Source organism: Lates calcarifer, linkage group LG12, assembly GCF_001640805.2.
Source record: "Lates calcarifer isolate ASB-BC8 linkage group LG12, TLL_Latcal_v3, whole genome shotgun sequence".
Lineage (NCBI taxonomy): Eukaryota > Metazoa > Chordata > Actinopteri > Centropomidae > Lates > Lates calcarifer.
Window position 1 is genome coordinate 547,016 of NC_066844.1, and position 18,949 is coordinate 565,964.

At 44.2% G+C, this 18,949-nt stretch overlaps 1 protein-coding gene across 3 annotated transcripts in view; it reads right to left on the minus strand.

Annotated features, from left to right (window-relative positions):
• The window catches only part of LOC108884963 (metabotropic glutamate receptor 7), a 189,972-nt gene that overhangs the window by 72,298 nt on the left and 98,725 nt on the right, over positions 1–18,949 (minus strand). For all 3 annotated transcript variants that reach the window (XM_051074565.1, XM_018679118.2, XM_018679119.2), the window contains 2 exons: positions 9,507–9,642; positions 8,935–9,089 (listed from right to left, as the gene is read on the minus strand). In XM_051074565.1, coding sequence (XP_050930522.1) covers positions 8,935–9,089; positions 9,507–9,642 — 291 coding nt within the window. The remainder of the gene's footprint in view (positions 1–8,934; positions 9,090–9,506; positions 9,643–18,949) is intronic.

Consider the following 18,949-nt stretch of genomic DNA (forward strand, 5'->3'; position numbering starts at 1 on the left):
CCTTTGTTAATGTCATTGGCTGAGGGCTGAGTGGTTGGGAGTGTTGATGTCTGATTTCATGTTTTAAATTTCTGCCAGCTCCTCCAACATGACCTCCTGTCAGCCTCATCACTGGCTGTGGACGTTCGATCTCAGAAGCTGCAGCGGTGCCAAGTTTCTGATTGAATCACTGAACCTTTTATCGTCTAACACTACACATTATACACTCCCTCAGCCACTCAGCTAACATTAAAGACTGTATAACAGCACTTAGAACAATAGTTTCTTAAAGTGATGTATGTGCAGACGTGCTGGGTGTGAAGAGCATCATAATGAATCCAGAGGAAATCTCTGCTCGTTTAACTCGCTGTGTTGTGTTAACATGGGGTCCTATAGCACAGTGTGTGTGTGTGGGTCTGCAGAGAGCACAGTAACATTACAAGGGAAACACAAAGTGAGCGGGGAAGTGGGTGAACGACAACTCTGATCAAAACAAAGACATACCAGTTAAAGTGGAAACGACCAGGAGCATCTTTAAAGGAAAGATGGTAAAATCCATCTTAACTGGAGACGCTCTTGACTTCAGTCCCTGTAAGAGTCTGAGAGCATTTTCAGAAGCTGCAGGAGGAACCACAAACTGCAGGATCTAGTTAGCTTCTGGCTAAGTCTTCTCTCATGAACGCTGTTGTTCTGTCTTGATGTTTGATGCAAAACAAGTGATAATGTTCTATTTAAAAAATAAAAAACTGAAACTAAACTAACACACAAATGTGTTCAATAACTGAGCTTCTGGTTTCTGTCGTCATTATCCTCCTCTCCCTCTTTTCATCTGACATCTTTATCTGTTCTGGCTCAAACTTTCCTGAGAGGATATTATCCAGGCTCCATATCTGACTAATGAAACACAGAAACATTTCAGGTTTTATGTAAGTTCTAGAGGAACTTTGATAAACCGATCAGAGTTTACTTTCTTAACTGATTCCACCCAGGAACATGAATTAAAAAGCTGTAGACTGATTCCTGCACATTAAGCTCCAAGTCTAAAACACAGCTTAGATATATGATGTGATATACAGCAGCCCACAGATCAGTTAGAGTATTCATGCAAAGTTACATTACTGTACCTGCACAGAGCGCCAGTGTTAGGAAGACTTGAATAATGTTCACTCATTCTTAGGTTCTGCTCTGGGAAACACTTTCAGATTTTAATTCATAGAAATTCTCTTCACCTCCATGATCAATCGGTATCATGAAATAGGATCCTGCTCACTGTCAAGGTGGAAATGTTTCAGCATGAGAAAGCTCTGTCACTGAAAATACCTGAATAATTATCATATAAGAAAAATCTGGAAACTGTGTTTTGCAATTTAAAGGAACGTCTGGAGGTAAGAAAGCACCAAACCTGTTTTCAACATATTTAAATTCCCTCATTTACCATTTTCCATTCTTTTTTTATGGTGGTTGTCTGCACAACAATGATAAGGCACTCTGCTGGAGGGTTCTACTCCAAGTTGTTATTGAGTTGAGAAGAAGAAAAATGCAACAGGAAGCTGATTAATAGAGAAACTGCAGCTTTAAATGGCTAATGTTAGCATTAACAGCTGTTTACTCACCAGTACAGGAGAATCATTCCTGTCTCTAGAGGAAGAAAACAACTGCAATGTTTTGTTTCTAGTTCTATAGCTTCTTTTCTTCTACTGAAGTTAGCATGCTAACCAGCTAGCCACAGCCTGTCTTGTCACTTTCTGATTAGAGTGTTGAAGAGGTGGAGCTGCTCAGATGACATATAACCTCTGATATTATAAACAGCGACAGCTGACCATCACCTGCTCCCGACAGGAAGCCACGTTCAGCTGCAGAGAAAACTTACAAACTGCTCCTTTAACCTGTGCTTTACTCTGATAAATTGTTTCTTCAATCAATCCCATTATCTTAAAGATGCATGTAAACACTGCCTTAGTTTTAGTAGGGTTTCTTATCTTACAGCAGCCTCTCCTTCACTTTATCAGATACTCATCCATAAAAGCCGATGTATTTATCAGTGTATATTTATCTGGTGTATTTCTACCTGATCCACTCTCTCAGCCTGTGTGACGTTAGCAGCTGACTATCAAAGACGAGGTGGTGAGACGAGAGCTGAGCAAAGATCCAAATGCTGCACGGAGGTTTTGTGAAGTGTTTGGGGGAATCTACAAGTGGGTGCATATTTTTGTTCAGACAGTATTTGGTGCTGCAGGGTACGTGATTTATCTCTCAGGGTATGTTAGTGGATACAGAGCACCTGTGAAGTGGTGGGGGAATACACACAGAGGTGCACAAAGTGCAGGTATCACAGCACTTGCCACCACAAACCATGTAGCTGCCGATGTCGCTCCCATCCACAAAGTGTTAGTCAAATGTTTTAAGAGGCTGTAGTGGTGTCTTTAAAATGAAAATATGCCTCACTCAGGGGCATTTTACCACCTTCTCTCATTTTATTTTTGACATAAACACTGTCTCTGAAAGTGGGAGCCTTGACTGAACAGCGTGATCTGTAAAACCTGGGAGATTTCTTTTCTTAGCAAGGTGCTAATGAAAGATCCTGTGGAAACATTTCCACCCACAGCCAATTGAAATGAAAAGCTCGGAGGAGGCGCTACGCTCTGCTCCCGAGGGAGGCCTCTTTCTTCAGGCTCGGCTAAAAGCAGCTATATGAGGAAGGCAAGCTCTGGGTCACAGTTCATTTTAACTGCACAGGAAAATATGTGCTGTGCAAACACGCATCATACGTGTCACGCTGCCCTGCTCCATGTGCGCGCTGGTGAATGTGGTGTTTGCTCGGGGGCAGATAAAGGCTACTGGGTCTGTGTGACCCTGCACTGTGTGAGCTTTTACAGCAGAATTTATTAAAGTTTCAAGACTGTGCCTGAGAGGGAAGACAGGAGAAATCTGGGATTTTCAGCAACAAACGGCTGTTCTCTCGTTTCTGACCTGATCACATGGTGTGTCCACCTGTGTGAGTTCACCTGTGTGAGTTCACCTGTGTGAGTTCACCTGTGGTACAGGATATGTATTAGGGAAACAAACTCATGATCGGAGTGAAATTCTTCTTATCAGTCTGTTCTGAAGGAGGCTTTGTGACGGCTCAAACATTATGTTACTTGGTATTTTCTGTGAGCAGCTTGTATGTTTAATCAAACAGTGAAACAGTGATTTCTAACTACCACCAGTACATGTCCAAACACAGATACACATAACAGATTTGATTTCTCTGCAGCAGCATGGGCGTCCACCTCACCTGGTTTAAAATCCTCTGCTGGACAGAACCGTCCAAAAACCACAAAGACAACAACGAGCCAAACATACAGAAGCCATCGAGGGTCACAGCGAACACTGCAGCCAAGCTCTGACATCTAATGGCCAAAATTAAAACTAACTGCCAAGGGCTCAAGTAACAGCCAAAACTGCTGCTGGGGCTGGAGCCAGTAAACAAGAGACAAAAAAGTCAATTACCAGCCCTTATTTAGCTGTGCCTTGAGTGGGGAAAACAATTGGAAAAAGTCGGTTAATGCCCTTATTTAAGATAAGACTAATCCTTAATTTGAAAAGAAAACAGAGGCTTGTGAGGTGAAAGTGGTTTCACACAGGGCTGGGACAGGAGACACAGACACGCTGAGGCACAAAAACAAGTGAAAATAAGCTTTACCCCGAGGCTCTTCTAAATGAACGCAGCATCGTCTCCTGTGGAAACGGGTCCAAAACAAGGTGTGAAATTCAGATTTTCATGGCGTTGTAGCAAACAATCCACGAGATATGTTGGTGATACACAGTGATCAGTGCTGTCACACTCGCTGGAGACCCTTTACACACACAGGCCTGTTTTATATGTGTTATATCTACACATCATGGCCAACTGTAACTGTCTCATCAGTGGAAGAGAGAAAAGGTCGACACTTTCTCAAGCTACCCAGAGGAGAGTGCAGAGGAGGGAGGAGCGGGGGACATTTTCAGGACAGGGGTGCGGGGTAAAGACAGAGGTTAGGGTTGACTGAGCGCGCCCAACAAGTGACAACGAAGGAAATTAGTAAAGAAAGAAAAAGACAAGCAGAGCGAGACGAAGACAAACACTGTGGTGTGAAGTAGGAGAAAGGGTGTTTAGCGTGATCAGCGTCAGCGTCTCCTCCTCACGTCTCTTTGCCGTTTGTCAGATCAGCGTTGGGTCTCACACCACGGCCTAAAGAATCCACTGTGACAGGCTGTAACAGTCCCACTGAACGAACCAAGCACTCCAGGAAACAGCAACACACACATCCACACACTGCAGCTACACACAGGCCTGCGACTGAGATGAACATCCACGGTCTGAAGTCCAGGACAACATATTACCTTTAACATTCATCTATTATTATCTGACAACTTACAGACTAAACTATCAACAAAATAAGATGATAAACATCGTTTACTGACGTCTGTAGCACACATCAGATGCTCCATCCAGACAGAAGCAGCCGCCACTGAGGCAGAGATGATCCAGGACCAGGTGTGATAAAAACCGCTGCTTTACTTTACAGCTAATCTGCATCAAGACACGTCTCCTCTATAGGAAACAACAGGTAGATCACATGCTGCTGACTGCAGTGCTTTAAGAAGCCCTTCACTAAACGCACCATGTTCAGCAGGTCACCACTGTCAGGCCCAGTCAGACAGCAGACAGAGCCCTGAAAACACCATCGGGATCAGTCGACACAAACTTCTTTCATCGTAGCTTTACAGATATTAATAGTTATTATTTATCCCAAGTGACAAAGCAAAACTTGAGCTGTGGTGTTGATGTGTAAAAAGCTGCTGAACTGACTGTCCAGGTATCACAGCCTCTCCACTTCAGAACAGATAAACAGTGAGAGAAGCTGAGGCAGTGAAGCACGATAAATCATCTCTAATTATAAAGGTAACATGTCGCCCTGTCACACTGAGCACATCACTGTTTGGAGGAAACATCAGTATCATATCATATTGTTCTTTAAAATGGAGGAGATCACTGCTGCTGTATGTTGCTGCTTTCTGAGCAATCCAAAAATAAAGTGTTGTGGTATCAGAGCGAGCAGACGGTGGGACACCTGGCGACTGCTCCACGTACACTCGGCACATTTTAAAGAAGGCAATATAAAAACAGAGAAATAGAAAGCCTCTGTCTGAAGTCTACAGGCGTGAAAAGTTTCCTACCTTTCATACATAATCTAAAGCCTGTGTGTGTTCTCTGTGAGACTGAGAGCTCCCAGTCATTTCCTGTCTGCGTGTGCAGGAGGACATCCATCTCAGCCGATACGGATACGGATCATGTTTTAAACATGGAGGCAGATTAAAATCCACATCCTCCTATCAGCCGCGTACACATGGCTACGCTGAGCCCAGCAGCTCGGAGTTTCAAACAAAGAGGATGGAGAGGAGTGGGTGGAGGAGGGGGGAGGGCGTGTAGGCAGCCATCTCTCCTCACAGAGCTCTCTGTGGCTGGTTTCCTCTCCGACTCTACTCAGACTTCACTTACTGTGTTTTACATGTGTGGGACACTGAGGCTTTAGTTAGAGGAAAACTTTGTCTCCTCTTCTTCACATTGATCCCACTCTCCTGCTGGTTAGCTTAGCTTAGCATAAAGACTGGAAACAAGGGGGAACTGCTAGCCTGGTTCTGTCCAAAGGAAACTAAATCCACCTGAACTTACAAAAAACATTTTGCTGTTTTGTGTTACTGAAACACCCTAACGATGGCAGGTGTATTGGACTTCGGTTACCATGGTTACAATAATGAATGCGACGCAGTTACATTGATGGAACATGATGGATAAAATAAACAACAGACTGTTTTATACTGCGTCACCTGACTTCCTCCTTCGCTCCTGTCATTATTACTACGGCCACTAGAGGTCGTCTAACAGTAAAACCTAACTAGGAGTCATAATGAGCTGCTGCACAGACGACCTGTGGAGGACAGTCTCACTGTAGCTGATAAATACCTGAAGCAATTAATCAACTGATTGACAGAAAAAATCTCAGCAGTTTTTTAATGATAAATTAATAATTTACGTCATTTATCGAGAGAAAAACCACCAGACGTTTCCTGCCTCTGTGTTCTGAGATGTGAGAATTTGCTTCTTTCCCTGTAAACAAAACACTTAACTTTGCCAACTTTCACTGTGTCACTGGTGTTTTTAGACCCAATGATGAAGTGATTAATCAATACTGAAAAGAATCACTGGCTGCAGCCTCTCTGTGAGATGGAGTGAGCGTCTGCCTTGCTTCATCACTGAATATGAGTCGAGTCTGATCAGTTTCAGCCGGTGAAAAGCAGAAAACTGTGTGTTTCTGAGGAGCTCAGCAGCAGCTTCACGGCCTCTGCAGATGCACTGTTTCCACTTAATGCAGATATATGAATCCTGCTTTATAGTTAAGTAATAATATGTCCAACTTGGTGTGTTTATGTAACTGCTGTGAAAGTTTAGAACATGCTGTTGTATAATCAGGTGCTGACTGGTTTCCTCGGTTGTATACAGTCCATTGGTTCAGCAGTTTCTCAGAAGTCTGACATTAAATGCCTGAGATTTGTGGATTAGAGGGTGTAATTGACTCTGGGAAGTGGATCCATCTCAGCAGGAGGCCTCAGACTCAGCAGGCGTCCTCTGCCACAGGAGGGAAACTTTCCTCAGCCTGCAGCCATCTTTCTGACTCATTTTCATTCCTTCTCCACCTCTCCCTCTTGTTCTTTCTGTTTCTTTGGTCCCTCATCAATTCTGTCTCTCCTTTGTTCTCCCCATGTTTTCCCCTCACACTTTCCGTCCCTCTCTCACTCCCTCTCTCGCTCCTCTCTCGGGTTCGGTCTCTGCAATTAACAGCTCCCGTACCAGAGCTGTGTTCAGACAGGCGGCTCTAATTTGCATTTACACGACAAACACAAGTTGGATTTATTTTCTGAGGTCTGAGAGGATGATAAAAAGAAATGTGACCTTTTCAGTTCAGATCAAACGCACAAACCTCACAGGAGATTTGAAATGAGGTTTTGATTTATTTAGAACCACAGAGCAGCTTTTTCTGCATGTGTGTGTATGTACATGTACAGAGAAGGGGATCATAGGTTCATGAAAACCACTGAACTGCTCGGACTCAGAGCAACGACGGAGTTAATGACGACTGGAGGCTGCAGGGGGTGCTGCTGCCCAGTAAAAGTTACAGCTTGTTGCTTTAAGGTTTGATTTTCAAAGAGGGCAGCTGCCCCAAGGCCCCCAAACTCCACGAACCCCAACATAATGAGGCCTTCACGTGCCTCAACAGAACACTTTCTGTTGTACATCAGCCAGTAGCTTTTAGCCGTGGAGTTCATGTTGGCTCCAGTTTCACATCGTGTCTCTAACATGTCTCCTATTCATGAACCTACTCAGTGTTGAATCAGATCAGCTCACAGTGTGGAGCTACAGGCTCAGAGAGCAGTTAATAAGGAGCCTGCAGCAGGTTAATCTGACCATGACTCTCATCATAAAGCTGAGTGTCTCCGTCTCCTACAGTGCACCCTCTGATGGAACGCCTCTGTTGCCCTCATACCTGAGTTACCCAGACTGCCCGTCACGCCCCAGTATTCTCTCTACTATCTTTATGCCCAGAAAACCTCCATTTCCATAAATCATTTGTCAGAAAAAGAGGGAACAAAGAGCACACTGACGGGGACAGTGGTTATTAGTGCACCAGCGACGGCCGCTGTACTCATATCCAAGGTTACGCACTCACACTGAACTCCTCTAGTTTGCATCTAGTTCCACTGACAGAGCTTGTGCGTCTGAACGCCACTGAAATATGTTTTCGAGGAGAAGAAAAGGTCAGAAAGTGATGTAAGAGAAAAACACTGGCAGTGCTGTTAGAGGCTTTCATACGTCTGCAGGAGGATTCTGACTCCAGATCTGCTGCTTCACATTCAGCCTCTGTTCACTGCATCAAGAAAAGTACACAGAACAAAGATTCAGGTTTTACGTGGAGTCAGAATCTTCATGTTAACACAGCTGATGTATGTTTAGATCCTCGTCAGCGTCTTTGTCTCTGTGGTTATGAACCAGCTGCATCTTAATCCAAACACTGTCATCAGCATGAAGGAGGAGGTCCGTTCAGTTTCCTCTGATCAGCATCTTTACTGTGTAGCAGGCAGAGGAACAACTGACACTGGTATTTTTACACTTGTCAGGGTTTTACAGATATTTTAACTTTTAAACTTAGAAACGGGTAACACCTGGATCTGACACAATTCAACAACAAAGAAAGAGGCACACAGAGAGGCCTGTACGACGAAGGCAGTTTAACCTGCTCTGGTTTAACTCAGGTTATCAGACCCTGACTGCCTCCTTCTGTGTTAAACGGTACGACGGGGGCTCAGATGTCCGTAAGCTGAGTCGCTTTGAGACTTGTCACATGTTCTCTGGATTCTGTGGCTGTGTTTCAGACGTGACTGATGAGTCATTATTATGTCCCTCGCTTTAAACGCTCTTTAAACATCAACATTATCATCATTATTAATGTTCACCACTTCATCATCAGTGTCCAGCTTTAGTCCAACCTGCTCACACCGGGTCAGATAACCCACCCTCACTGAATCAGACGGAGCACAGGTCAGACCAGGCTGGAGGGAGCACTGTTCTCTCTGCTTGATCATGTGAAGTTTAATAAAGTCTTTAGACTCTGACATACTGAAGCAGTGCTGATGCTGGCTCTCTGGCAGAATGATGATCTGATATATAATGATCATCAAAAGAGTCCTGTGTGATTCTGTGTCACAGGAAACCCAGAAAGTGAAAAGAGTGAGTGTTCTCACTGATGACTGACTTTTTCAATAGTTCTGCTCAGTCAGGGAACAGGACAAGAGAACGAGCAGATTCAGACATATTCACTCAGGTGACAGAGGAACTATTAAAGCTCTGAATCACAGTTTTCTGGCTGAACTCACCGCTGATGGTGGCTCTCTTGGGCAGTATGGTGACGGCTCCTACAGCAGCGTCCTCCAGCTGGTGGATGGGGCTGTTCTTGGCTCCCCAGCTGTCGGAGCCAATCCACAGGAAGTGACCGACCTGGTCAGCTCGCTTACTGGCGTTCAGGATCCCCCTGTGTTCACACAGACACCATCACTGAGTCACAAGCTCGTTCTGACCTAAAACAGGACTGGCTCTACCCAGTACCAGTTTGTTCTGCTGTTCTGTCAGCTGTGAACACAACAGCTCAGATTCTACATTAACACTGACACACATGGACTGTTACTCACAATACAAAACTGCAAAGATTTATTTCTACACATATTGTCTGAGATATCTGAAATAATAACGACATGCTTTCAAATAAAAAAATAAGAAATAACAGATGGTTCTGTGGAGTTAAAAACGAGGAGGAGTCAGCATGAACAAACAAACATCAAACATCTAATTCTCCCTTTTGGTTTCAGATTCGTTTTTAAAAGAGAAAAGAAGACGAGAGGTTTACAGAGCTAACTCTCTAACTACATGTGACCTGAAATCTAAATCTTACCTGATGTCCTCATCAGAAGCAAACAGGATGACAGCTCTGGCGTAGCGAGTGTCCAGCAGCAGACGGATGATTTTATCAAAGTCAGCCGGTTTGTGGTCGTGAGGGATCTTCAGTGACTGAGCTATACAGATCCCACCTGAGGAGACACACACACAGAGCAGCATTAACAAACTGTCATTTAGACTGTTTCCTGTTAAAATACGATTCTGAGGGGAAGAGTCTTGTTTATTGATTTTTTCTGTCAATGACTTGAACCATTAAGAAAAACCCGTAAAAGGTTTTTTTTTCCCAAGAGTTTGTCCAAACGGCTGAAAGGAGCAGAAAAAGTTACAGAAACTGAAGAAACCAAGACGAAGGAAAAAAGCAGCAGCAGCTTTTAATGGAGCAGCAGAAGAAAGCGCTCTGCTCCTCTCTCTCTGCTGCCTGACATTTCATGAAACCACCTACATCTCTACTCACAGAGTCTTAAAAGTATGAGGAAAAAGACTGTAAGAGCTGCAGGCTGAGACGTTGCTAGTTTCAATAAATGTCACTCAACTGCACAAAAAAAGTCTGCAGCTATTTTTTGTTCCTCCAGCGTTTCTTTGCTCAGCGTGCCCCCTTCACCAGCTCTCAGCCGGGGGCACAGTCACTTTATCTTACTGATCCACAAGTGACGGGTTAAAATAGTGAACCTGAACTTTTTGTTGATGAATTCATTGTTTGTGGCAGTAGATGCATGATGAATACAGACCTGTAGATGAACCTGTGTTTAACTCTGTGATGAATGAAAATGATTTCACTTTTTAATCTGACCCAGAAATCCTGCAGAGGCCTTCACAGTCCACCATATATTCCTCGAAACAAATACATCAGCCGTCTCGTCTTCTCCTCTCTACACTGTTTTCAGCTGCTGCAACAACAAACTGACAACAGAGGTTACAACCCACAATCCTCTGCTTCATGAAATCTCCATCTCCAACTACAAATCTCCATTAAAATGTTCCAGTCGACCAGGTGATGAGGCCGATGATGTCGAGCCTCCACCCCGCTGATCTCTGACGTTTCTGACCCACAATCCTCTCTGACTGCATCATTTCATTAAATGATGTATTTCCTCTGATTACAGTTGTGGTCACTTATAATCATGAGTGAGTAATGCAGCCTGGTTTATCTCCTCCAACTGTCACACTCAGCATTTCATGGCAATGAACCCACAGTGTCATTACTGTCAGAGCTGAGCTGCTGCTGACTGAGGATAGAAACAGGACACAGCTGCACTCAGGACCATGAGAGGAGGTCCTGTCCTGTAAGAGCCCTTCTGTAAATCGGTGTTCGGACCCGTTCACAGACTCCACCAGTGACATCTGGCTGCTGCAGGATCTGATGAGACGTCACGTGAGTCGGTCTTAAGAGTCTGCGGTGGCAGACAGCAGAGGTCTGCAGTCTGGATCCAGAACAAGCACCTGCTGTACACTGCTTTACTGTGTACTGCAGTACATGTACTGTACTGTAGTACTGCTGCACGACCCTGCTCTTAGCACTAGTCTGTTCACAGCAGCTGCAGCACCATGAACCTACTGTGACTCAGGACCGTCCTGCACGCACGTTATCACTAACCTAAACCAAAGACTTTCTGCTGCCTCAACCTGGACTCAGGAGGTGAGCTACACAGTCCAGTACCAATGTCCTGAACCTCATACAGGGACCTCAGCACCCACAAACCCCCTGAGAGCTGGTCTGAGCAGGACCGGGGGTGTCTGTGGTTTCTATCCTGCCTGTACTGTACATTACGTACTCTCCTCTGTCTGTGTCACCACAGAGCAGCTGTTAGCATGTGGATCTTTTGAATCATGAGTGGCTGCACATCCACACACAGCCTCGCTCATATCTACAAACTCTGCAGCCCCATGAATAAAACATTAAGCCCCCACTTAGCCCCAGAGAGAAAAGTCCCTGGCACCACCCGTGGCTGCAATATCAGAGTCCTTCATGTCTCAGCGTGGTACACGTCCACGTGACCAATCAAACTCACAAAGTGAAGTTGTCTGAGAGGAGCAGGTTTGTTTCACTAACCTCTTCACCTCAGCTCCACCATTTCAGCATCTGTAATGTCGACTGTATGTCCCTGCAGACGCCAATAAACCACCCACTGGGAGCTCAATTCCAGTGTTCAGAGGTTAATACAGTCTTCACAGGGAGCCCATGTTTTTATCGCACTCACTAAACTCAGCAATGTGAAACAAACACAACATGTGACTCAGGGTTTATCTCCTCCTTTCAGGTCACTTCATCCCTCTCTTTAATGTTCCTTCTCTCTGTCCGTTTTCCTTCTTTAATGTGGTTTCATTCTGTCTGTTTCATCTTACTTCTTTCTCAGATGTAAAATGTACCAGTGTTGTGCCAACATGACTCCGTCCTCTGATTGGTAATCCACAGAGTTCAGCTTCTGAGTGCGACGTGAAGTCTTTTCTCTCATCGCTGGAGATGAACTGAGCTTCCTTTATTTTCCCAGAGACAATAAGAGGAAAGAAAAGCTCCTTGTTGGGATGTTTGTTTATTAAAAGCTGAATGTTTTCTGGTTCAGCACACGAGGAACAGGAGGGATTTTCACTGGCCTGTCAGAAACGAGTCTGGATGATGGTGTTAATCTGACAGGCTGTCGATACAGGGAGGAGCAGCGATATCAGCACGTCTATCTGACGCCTGAGGAATAAATACACTGATCAATGTTCTGATTAGATGTAAAGACCAAACCTGGTCTGAACTCACGTGACTGTAAGCGTCCCTGCTGGAGGCAGCAGCAGCATAATGACTGAACACTTCCTGTCAGTGTCTGTTAGAGCAGCTGGGAAAAGCTCATCATCTCCTGTTCCTCAAAGACGATCATCGACTTTTCTCAGAACAAGGCTCTTTACCTCCTGCTCCTGCTGCTTTAGCCTCAGAAACAACAGGTGAGGAGACTGTGGAACCAAATACCATCACACACACGAGGATTTGACATTTCTTTGTCCCAGCTGTTAATGTACAAACACTCGATGATCAAACAGGTTCAGCTGCTGATGGATTCACTTTGTGTCTGTTTTTAGCTCATGAACAACAGCAGTGTTGGTAGTAACAGAGCTATTATCTGTTGTATGATGATGTTTTTACCATCTGGACCTGACTGACCTAAATCCACAAAACCATCGTTTTCATTTCTTCATTTAGAAGCTAGAATTCTTAGGACTTTGATGGAATAAAACCTTACTTTCAGTGTTATTTGTGGTCGTTCCTGCTGCAGCTGCACAACATGAAAACACTTCAACTGGACAAACATGGCAGGTTTTTATTGTGGAGAAGCCAAAGGAAACAGAGTGTCTGTCAGTGAGGTTAGTGAGGACTCACCCTTCTTCAAAAATGCATGTACAAAACAAGACAACAGCCATTTCAGTCGTTTTATATCAGTGGATCAGTTTGAAATATCACAGTGAATAATTCCCTCACTGAAACCATTACATCTAATTTACATGTATATATATATAAGGGTGAGTGGGAGCTCAGGTGCTTTAGATAAATGGATGTCGATGAGCACATAACGAGGATGTGGTGATCAGATGTGACCTTCCTGTTAAACTGAATCTGATAAACAATTCACTCACAACAACATCATTCTTACACCAAGACATGTCTGTGCTGTGAGTCCCAACGAGCCAGAGAGACTCTGTGGTTTCTTCTGTATCGACCTGATGTGATTAATTTGACCTATTAACTATAATTAATCAGCCAATTAGAGGCTTCCTGATGCCAGCCTGGAGATAATTTGCTCAATACCGTGAACATCACTGCAGAGCTGCAGGACAAGTCAGAGGATCACCAGCAGGGTTCATCCTGAAGGGAACAGGAATGTCTGAACAGAGTCACATGGAAATCCAGAAGCTGAGATATTATATAGACAAACATCTCTGATCTCTGGGGAGTCTGGAGGCCAGGTCAACACCTCGGGCTCTGAGCAGCGTTTGTGGTGTGGTGGGAGCTCCCGATGAAGGAGCCGAGGTTTCCCAGCTGAACATCGGATAGTAAAGACTTCTAAATCTGACAATGAATCATCATCCACTGTCAGACACGTGCTGATGACGGCCACCTTACTGTCCCCCAGCTCCAATAATCTGATCAGATCCACCCTGAACCGGAGCTGCAGCACTGCACAGAGTTTATCTGTTACTGCGGCAGAGAGACAGACATTTACAGCCTTTGTGTAGCTCACAGTGAAGTGAGAGACAAACATTAAGTTGATAGACAACCTTGCTTAATTAGGTTCTTCAGCAGCTGCTGATGTATCACCTTATCACGGTGCAGTGTTCCCTGAAAATAAATGTTTGCGATGCCGGATACTTCTCATCATTACCGTTGATGTATGCTCTCTCCTCACACACAGGGCGGGAAACTGCAGCCATGTTCTACACTTAAAGCTGAGGTGTGTAGATTCAGAGCAGCATGCATCATGGAGGAGACGTGAAAATCAGTGGAGGCGACAGGAAGCAGCAACAACGACGCCTAATGAGGGCTGATCATGAAAGAGGAGGAAAATCACTGCCTCTGCTTTTATAACTGAAGGCAAACACAGCAAACTGTACGCTTTAAAATAACGTACAAAGAAACACCAGTCATGAGGTTAACCCATGGGTGTCCAGCACTGATGTGTAGTGGAGTATTTTTACATCGTTACACTCGTACTTTTACTTTAGTGAATGATCTTCCACCTCTGTGAGTTTGTAATCCAACACTGAAGTTTCATTTATTTAGTCCTGTAAATCATGCTGTCTATAAGCAGAGCTCATTACATACCATTTCAGTTTTCAGTGATGATGCTATCAATAATATGCAGATGTGCCTCTAAATCATTCATTTGGCTTCATGAAGACCAAGGACAAAGGAGATAGGATATCCATCCCATCTGTTAAAACTCCATAATAGATCACCAGGACTCCTCATCTCCGATTCAACTGGAGAGCTGAGTGTGCTACATCAAATATATGGACGATGAAAGAGAGCTTTTTTTATTCAACAAATGAATAAAACATTTGGCATTCGGTATGCAGTGGTCAACACCACAGTCCCCCCCCCCATTGATTTTCATATTTATACTGTATCTATACATTTACATCTCTGTGCTTCAGGACTAAATCACTATCACACCTCCAGACAATATGAACGTGTTTCATTGAATTTAAAAGGTTCACAGAACGTTAAATACCTGACGGTGGCTCCATGCTGCTTGATTCTGTCTCTGTGTAATCACATAACACAAAGGTCTAGTAAACTCACTTCTTTCTAACTCCACACCTCCAGATTCTTTTTTAGTCTTTAGACCTGACTGACGTTGACTCAGGTGACATCACCTGAGGACATTTATCAGACTCCGCTCAGCTCCTCTGGAGACACTAACATTCTTCACACCACTGTTTTCACATGTGTACTCACACTCCCCAACAGCTGGAGACACACTGAGGTGGAAAATTGGCACAGTTTCTCTTTAAAGCAGAAGCTTTCTAAGGCAAACGTTATTCCAGTAAAGAGGCGTAAAGACACACGATGTTCTCATTAGCTGTTATCTCACACTCTCTGATGGAGGCTCCAGTTTTAGTTTTATTTGTCCAGGTTATGAGAATAAGAGGACAGGAGGAAAAAACAAAATAGTAAAGTCTTTCTAGAGCAACAAGTCCCTCAAATCTGCTGTCTGTGTGAGGGACACCCTGTTGGACCTGGGGTTTACAGCACTGACTGAAAGGCAGAGCTCCTGGTTTGATTCAAGGAGCTTTGTTGAAGGTGATTCTCTGTCTATCTCTGCCCTGATGTCCTGCCATCTCTCCACTGTCGACTGGTTAACACACTGACACTGTTAGAAGATAGGACAAGAACTCAAGTCTCTGGTGTTGAAGTAAAAGTTTTACCTCACTTCCTCCTGGTATTAAAAGGTGTTTTGGATCAGACTACAGTCAGATACTTCACCACACTGACACACTGGAGGTGTTCAGAGACACTGTGATCACACTGAACCCAAGTCTAAATGCAGATCCACATACAACAACTATGTGGACTGAAATACTGTTTTAAACCAGTGAGGTAGCAGCTAGCAGACATTAGCAGTAAACACATGAAGCAGTCTCTGCCTCCTCTCCTGCTTCAGGAGGGCTACCCTCGTCTTCTGTCTTTGTCGTTTTTCTGACCCTTTTCTGAGAGGACAATGACAACCCAATCAAATCTCAATGTGGACACTGAGGACAGATATGAACCTCAGGTGTAAATGGAGTCGTTTGACCGCTCATACAAACCAACCTACATTTTCTGAAGTACAAGAGAATCACTGAACCACTTCCACTTTCGTCTCAGAACATAAACTCTGACACATCATCAGACTGAATGTTCAGATCACTCATGTTCAGATTTTCCGATGAAGACAGACTGAAGTAGCCACGAGCATGAGAGCTGTGATAAAGACATTATAATAGATTAGGTTTGAATGTTGGAACAATGGCAGACAAACAACAAGATGTTCCTGCTCTGTGTGGTGAGTTAATTCAGAAACGCTGCTAGACCAAACAGAAATCAACTGTTGGCTGCAGAGCAGCTCAGCTGGAACAGTTCCATGGCTGAGGTCAGGGAAGCAAACAGGAAGGTTTTCATCCTGAGTTCTCAAACTTCTTCTATCTGTGGTTGATTAGTCTTGTGAGACCGACTGCAGTCAGTGCTGAGGGAGAATATTTATTCGTGTTATGCATTTCTGTGGAGGCTTTACTTGTGCTGCAGAGAAAATTTGCATAGAGGTCTTGGTGAGTAAGAGCGGGTTCTCCTGTCTGAGCAGCTGAGGTGTGAACAGAAGCACAGGCTGAGTTTTTATCTTCTTTGTATCGGAGAGTCTTGGTGAAGGAGCGTATGGGGACAACTTCTGATCCCATCGATCGAATTCTCTCAACAACTGGGTCAGTAATGATAATAAAGGTGCACACACATCAATTGTGGTCTCACAAGTGCTCCCATCATGCCTCAGTGCTGCATTAGTTCCACGATTTTCCGAATAAGAGAACGACAGCTCAGCAGGAAATGACAGAAAATGTTACAGCTGCACCACACAGCTGCATGAAAGGCTTCCTGAACACAATAAACTCAGGCACTGAGATTTCTTGGTGATTAAGACTTTTGTTACACACAAACACACACAGATCAACTCTGGATGTTAAACTGCCTGATTACTGCGTAGTGTCCCAGTGGGAAGTATCTTGATGAAAGATGTGAAACATTAAGCTACAATAACGCTTAAATATGACTGGTAATCAGAACAAAAAGTACTTAAAACTTATTCCTCAAACACACAGTGTGTTCAGCCACATGTCATGGTCCTCTTCAGGTTCAGATTCAGTGCAAATAAACAGGCTGTGTCTGAACTTTTCCTGTGTTAAACCAGAGAGCTGTGAGAGTCTGAACAGAACCAGAGAACTGGTTCATGAAGCTGGAGTCTCATTTGATAAATATGGAAATTAACAACATTTCCTCATCATGTTAACAGCTTTCCTGCAAAAAACAAAACAAAAACGACAACAACAACAACAAAAAAAAAAAAGCATTTTCTGTTGCAATTTGTATACAAGTGTCATTTTCAGGACACAGAGATATACACTGATGAACTGATAAACAACACCAAAAACAGCTTTAAAGAAATAAAGAAAGTCTCCAGCAGTGATCAGGTCATGGGGAGTTAGCAGATCACAGATATTGCAGGCAGGAGCCAAATGATGCACGGCTTTAAAACCAGCAGTCAAATCTGATGATAAATTTTAAAACTGACAGTGAAGGAGAGGGGATTGTGACGTGGTCAGACTTTTATATAAAGTGTGACACTTTAAGTCAAGACTGGAACGGATAAAAACAAGAATGACCTTCTGTAGGTCAGAAAGTGAAAGGGATGATCAGATCTTGGTCAAATGTCTCAGTTTGTATAAAACAGGATTACCGTCTTATGCCTGGATTACAAGCTTTGCTTTATTTCTTGTATCTACCTATTGATTCCACTTTTTCAGCTCTTCCTGACTCCTGGTAAGCTTCCACCAATAAAAGCTCTTCCTGCTGAAAGCCTGCAAACAACAGGAGGACTGCGTTTCTTTACTGTGAAAAACTTGCAGGAGTTGTGGTGGTGCATTCACTGTGGCTAACCATCGATTGGAAATGACGCGTCTCTGTGATGATGAGTTAACGCTGGTGAAACGAATATTTAAACTGAATTTATCAAGACAACAGGTGAATATGGAGCAGGCATAGAGTTTAAATTAAAGGGTTAAATGCATCCCAAGCAGAAAAAGTCCTGTGTCGTACTGTACAGAGAGAGACTTATGAGGTTGTGATAAGCTGCTTTGGATCCTGATGCCGTGTTCGCTTCCAGCAGTCGTTCTGACCATTCAGCCCTGACACCTCCCTGGCACCACCTCACGCTTCGACCTTGCAAGTTTTGACACTCGCAGCCATAATTCCAACACTTGGTGGTTGGAGGGGAATGAGGCCATAACTCAGCCTGCTGCATGGCCTTACTACACACACACACACCTACCCACACTCACACAACGATATGGACATACTTAAAGCAAAGAATGATTACCTGGATCAATATTTAGTCATGGGTAATACAGATAAATCCAAAGGTTGGCTCCGAGTGGAGGTGTCGTTAGCGGGGAAGCTGCAGAGGAGGCAGTAATTTGTTGGTCTTTATGAGCGCTGTCTAGCTGGGATTCTCTGGATTGCAGAGCACAGTAGCAGCAGTCAGCGGCGATGGACGACGTGAACATCTAACAAGGTCAGTTCAAAAGGGTTCTTTGACTGTAGATTCATCACACTAGCTTCAAACTTCCAGGACTTTGCGAGGCTTTCATGCACATATGCTCAGGCCAGCTGATGGGAAAGATGTTTCCCAACATTCACACTCAAGACGGCAGCTTCTTCCTCAATACGACAGAGAGCAGGAGATAATGACGGTGACAGTCAGTGTTGTTGGTCATGTCAGGGTGTTAGAGGTGTGAGGACGAGCTCTCAGCAGAGATGAGTCTTCACAGGTTGTTGAAGATAGAGAGACGCTCCTGCTCTGATCTGGGAGCTGGTTCCACCATCAGGGAACCACAGACCAGAACAGTCTGGACTGAGAACAGCTTGTGGTCAGGGATAGAGATGATGATCCCTGGAGGAACACAGAGGCTGAGAAGGAGCAGACGCCTGAAGGACGGAGTTCAGACCCAGAGGTCTCTCTGTAGGGTTAGGGTTAGCTGAGACCTGGATTAGATTCAGGAGGCCATGTGTGGAGGTCATGTGACCTTTAGGCTGATCAGAGACCAGATGCACCGCTGCATTCTGGACCATCTGTGAGGGTTTCACTGTCTGTGGAGGGAGGACCACCAGAAGACCTGAGACAGAACCAGGGTCTGGACCAAGAGCTGAATGGA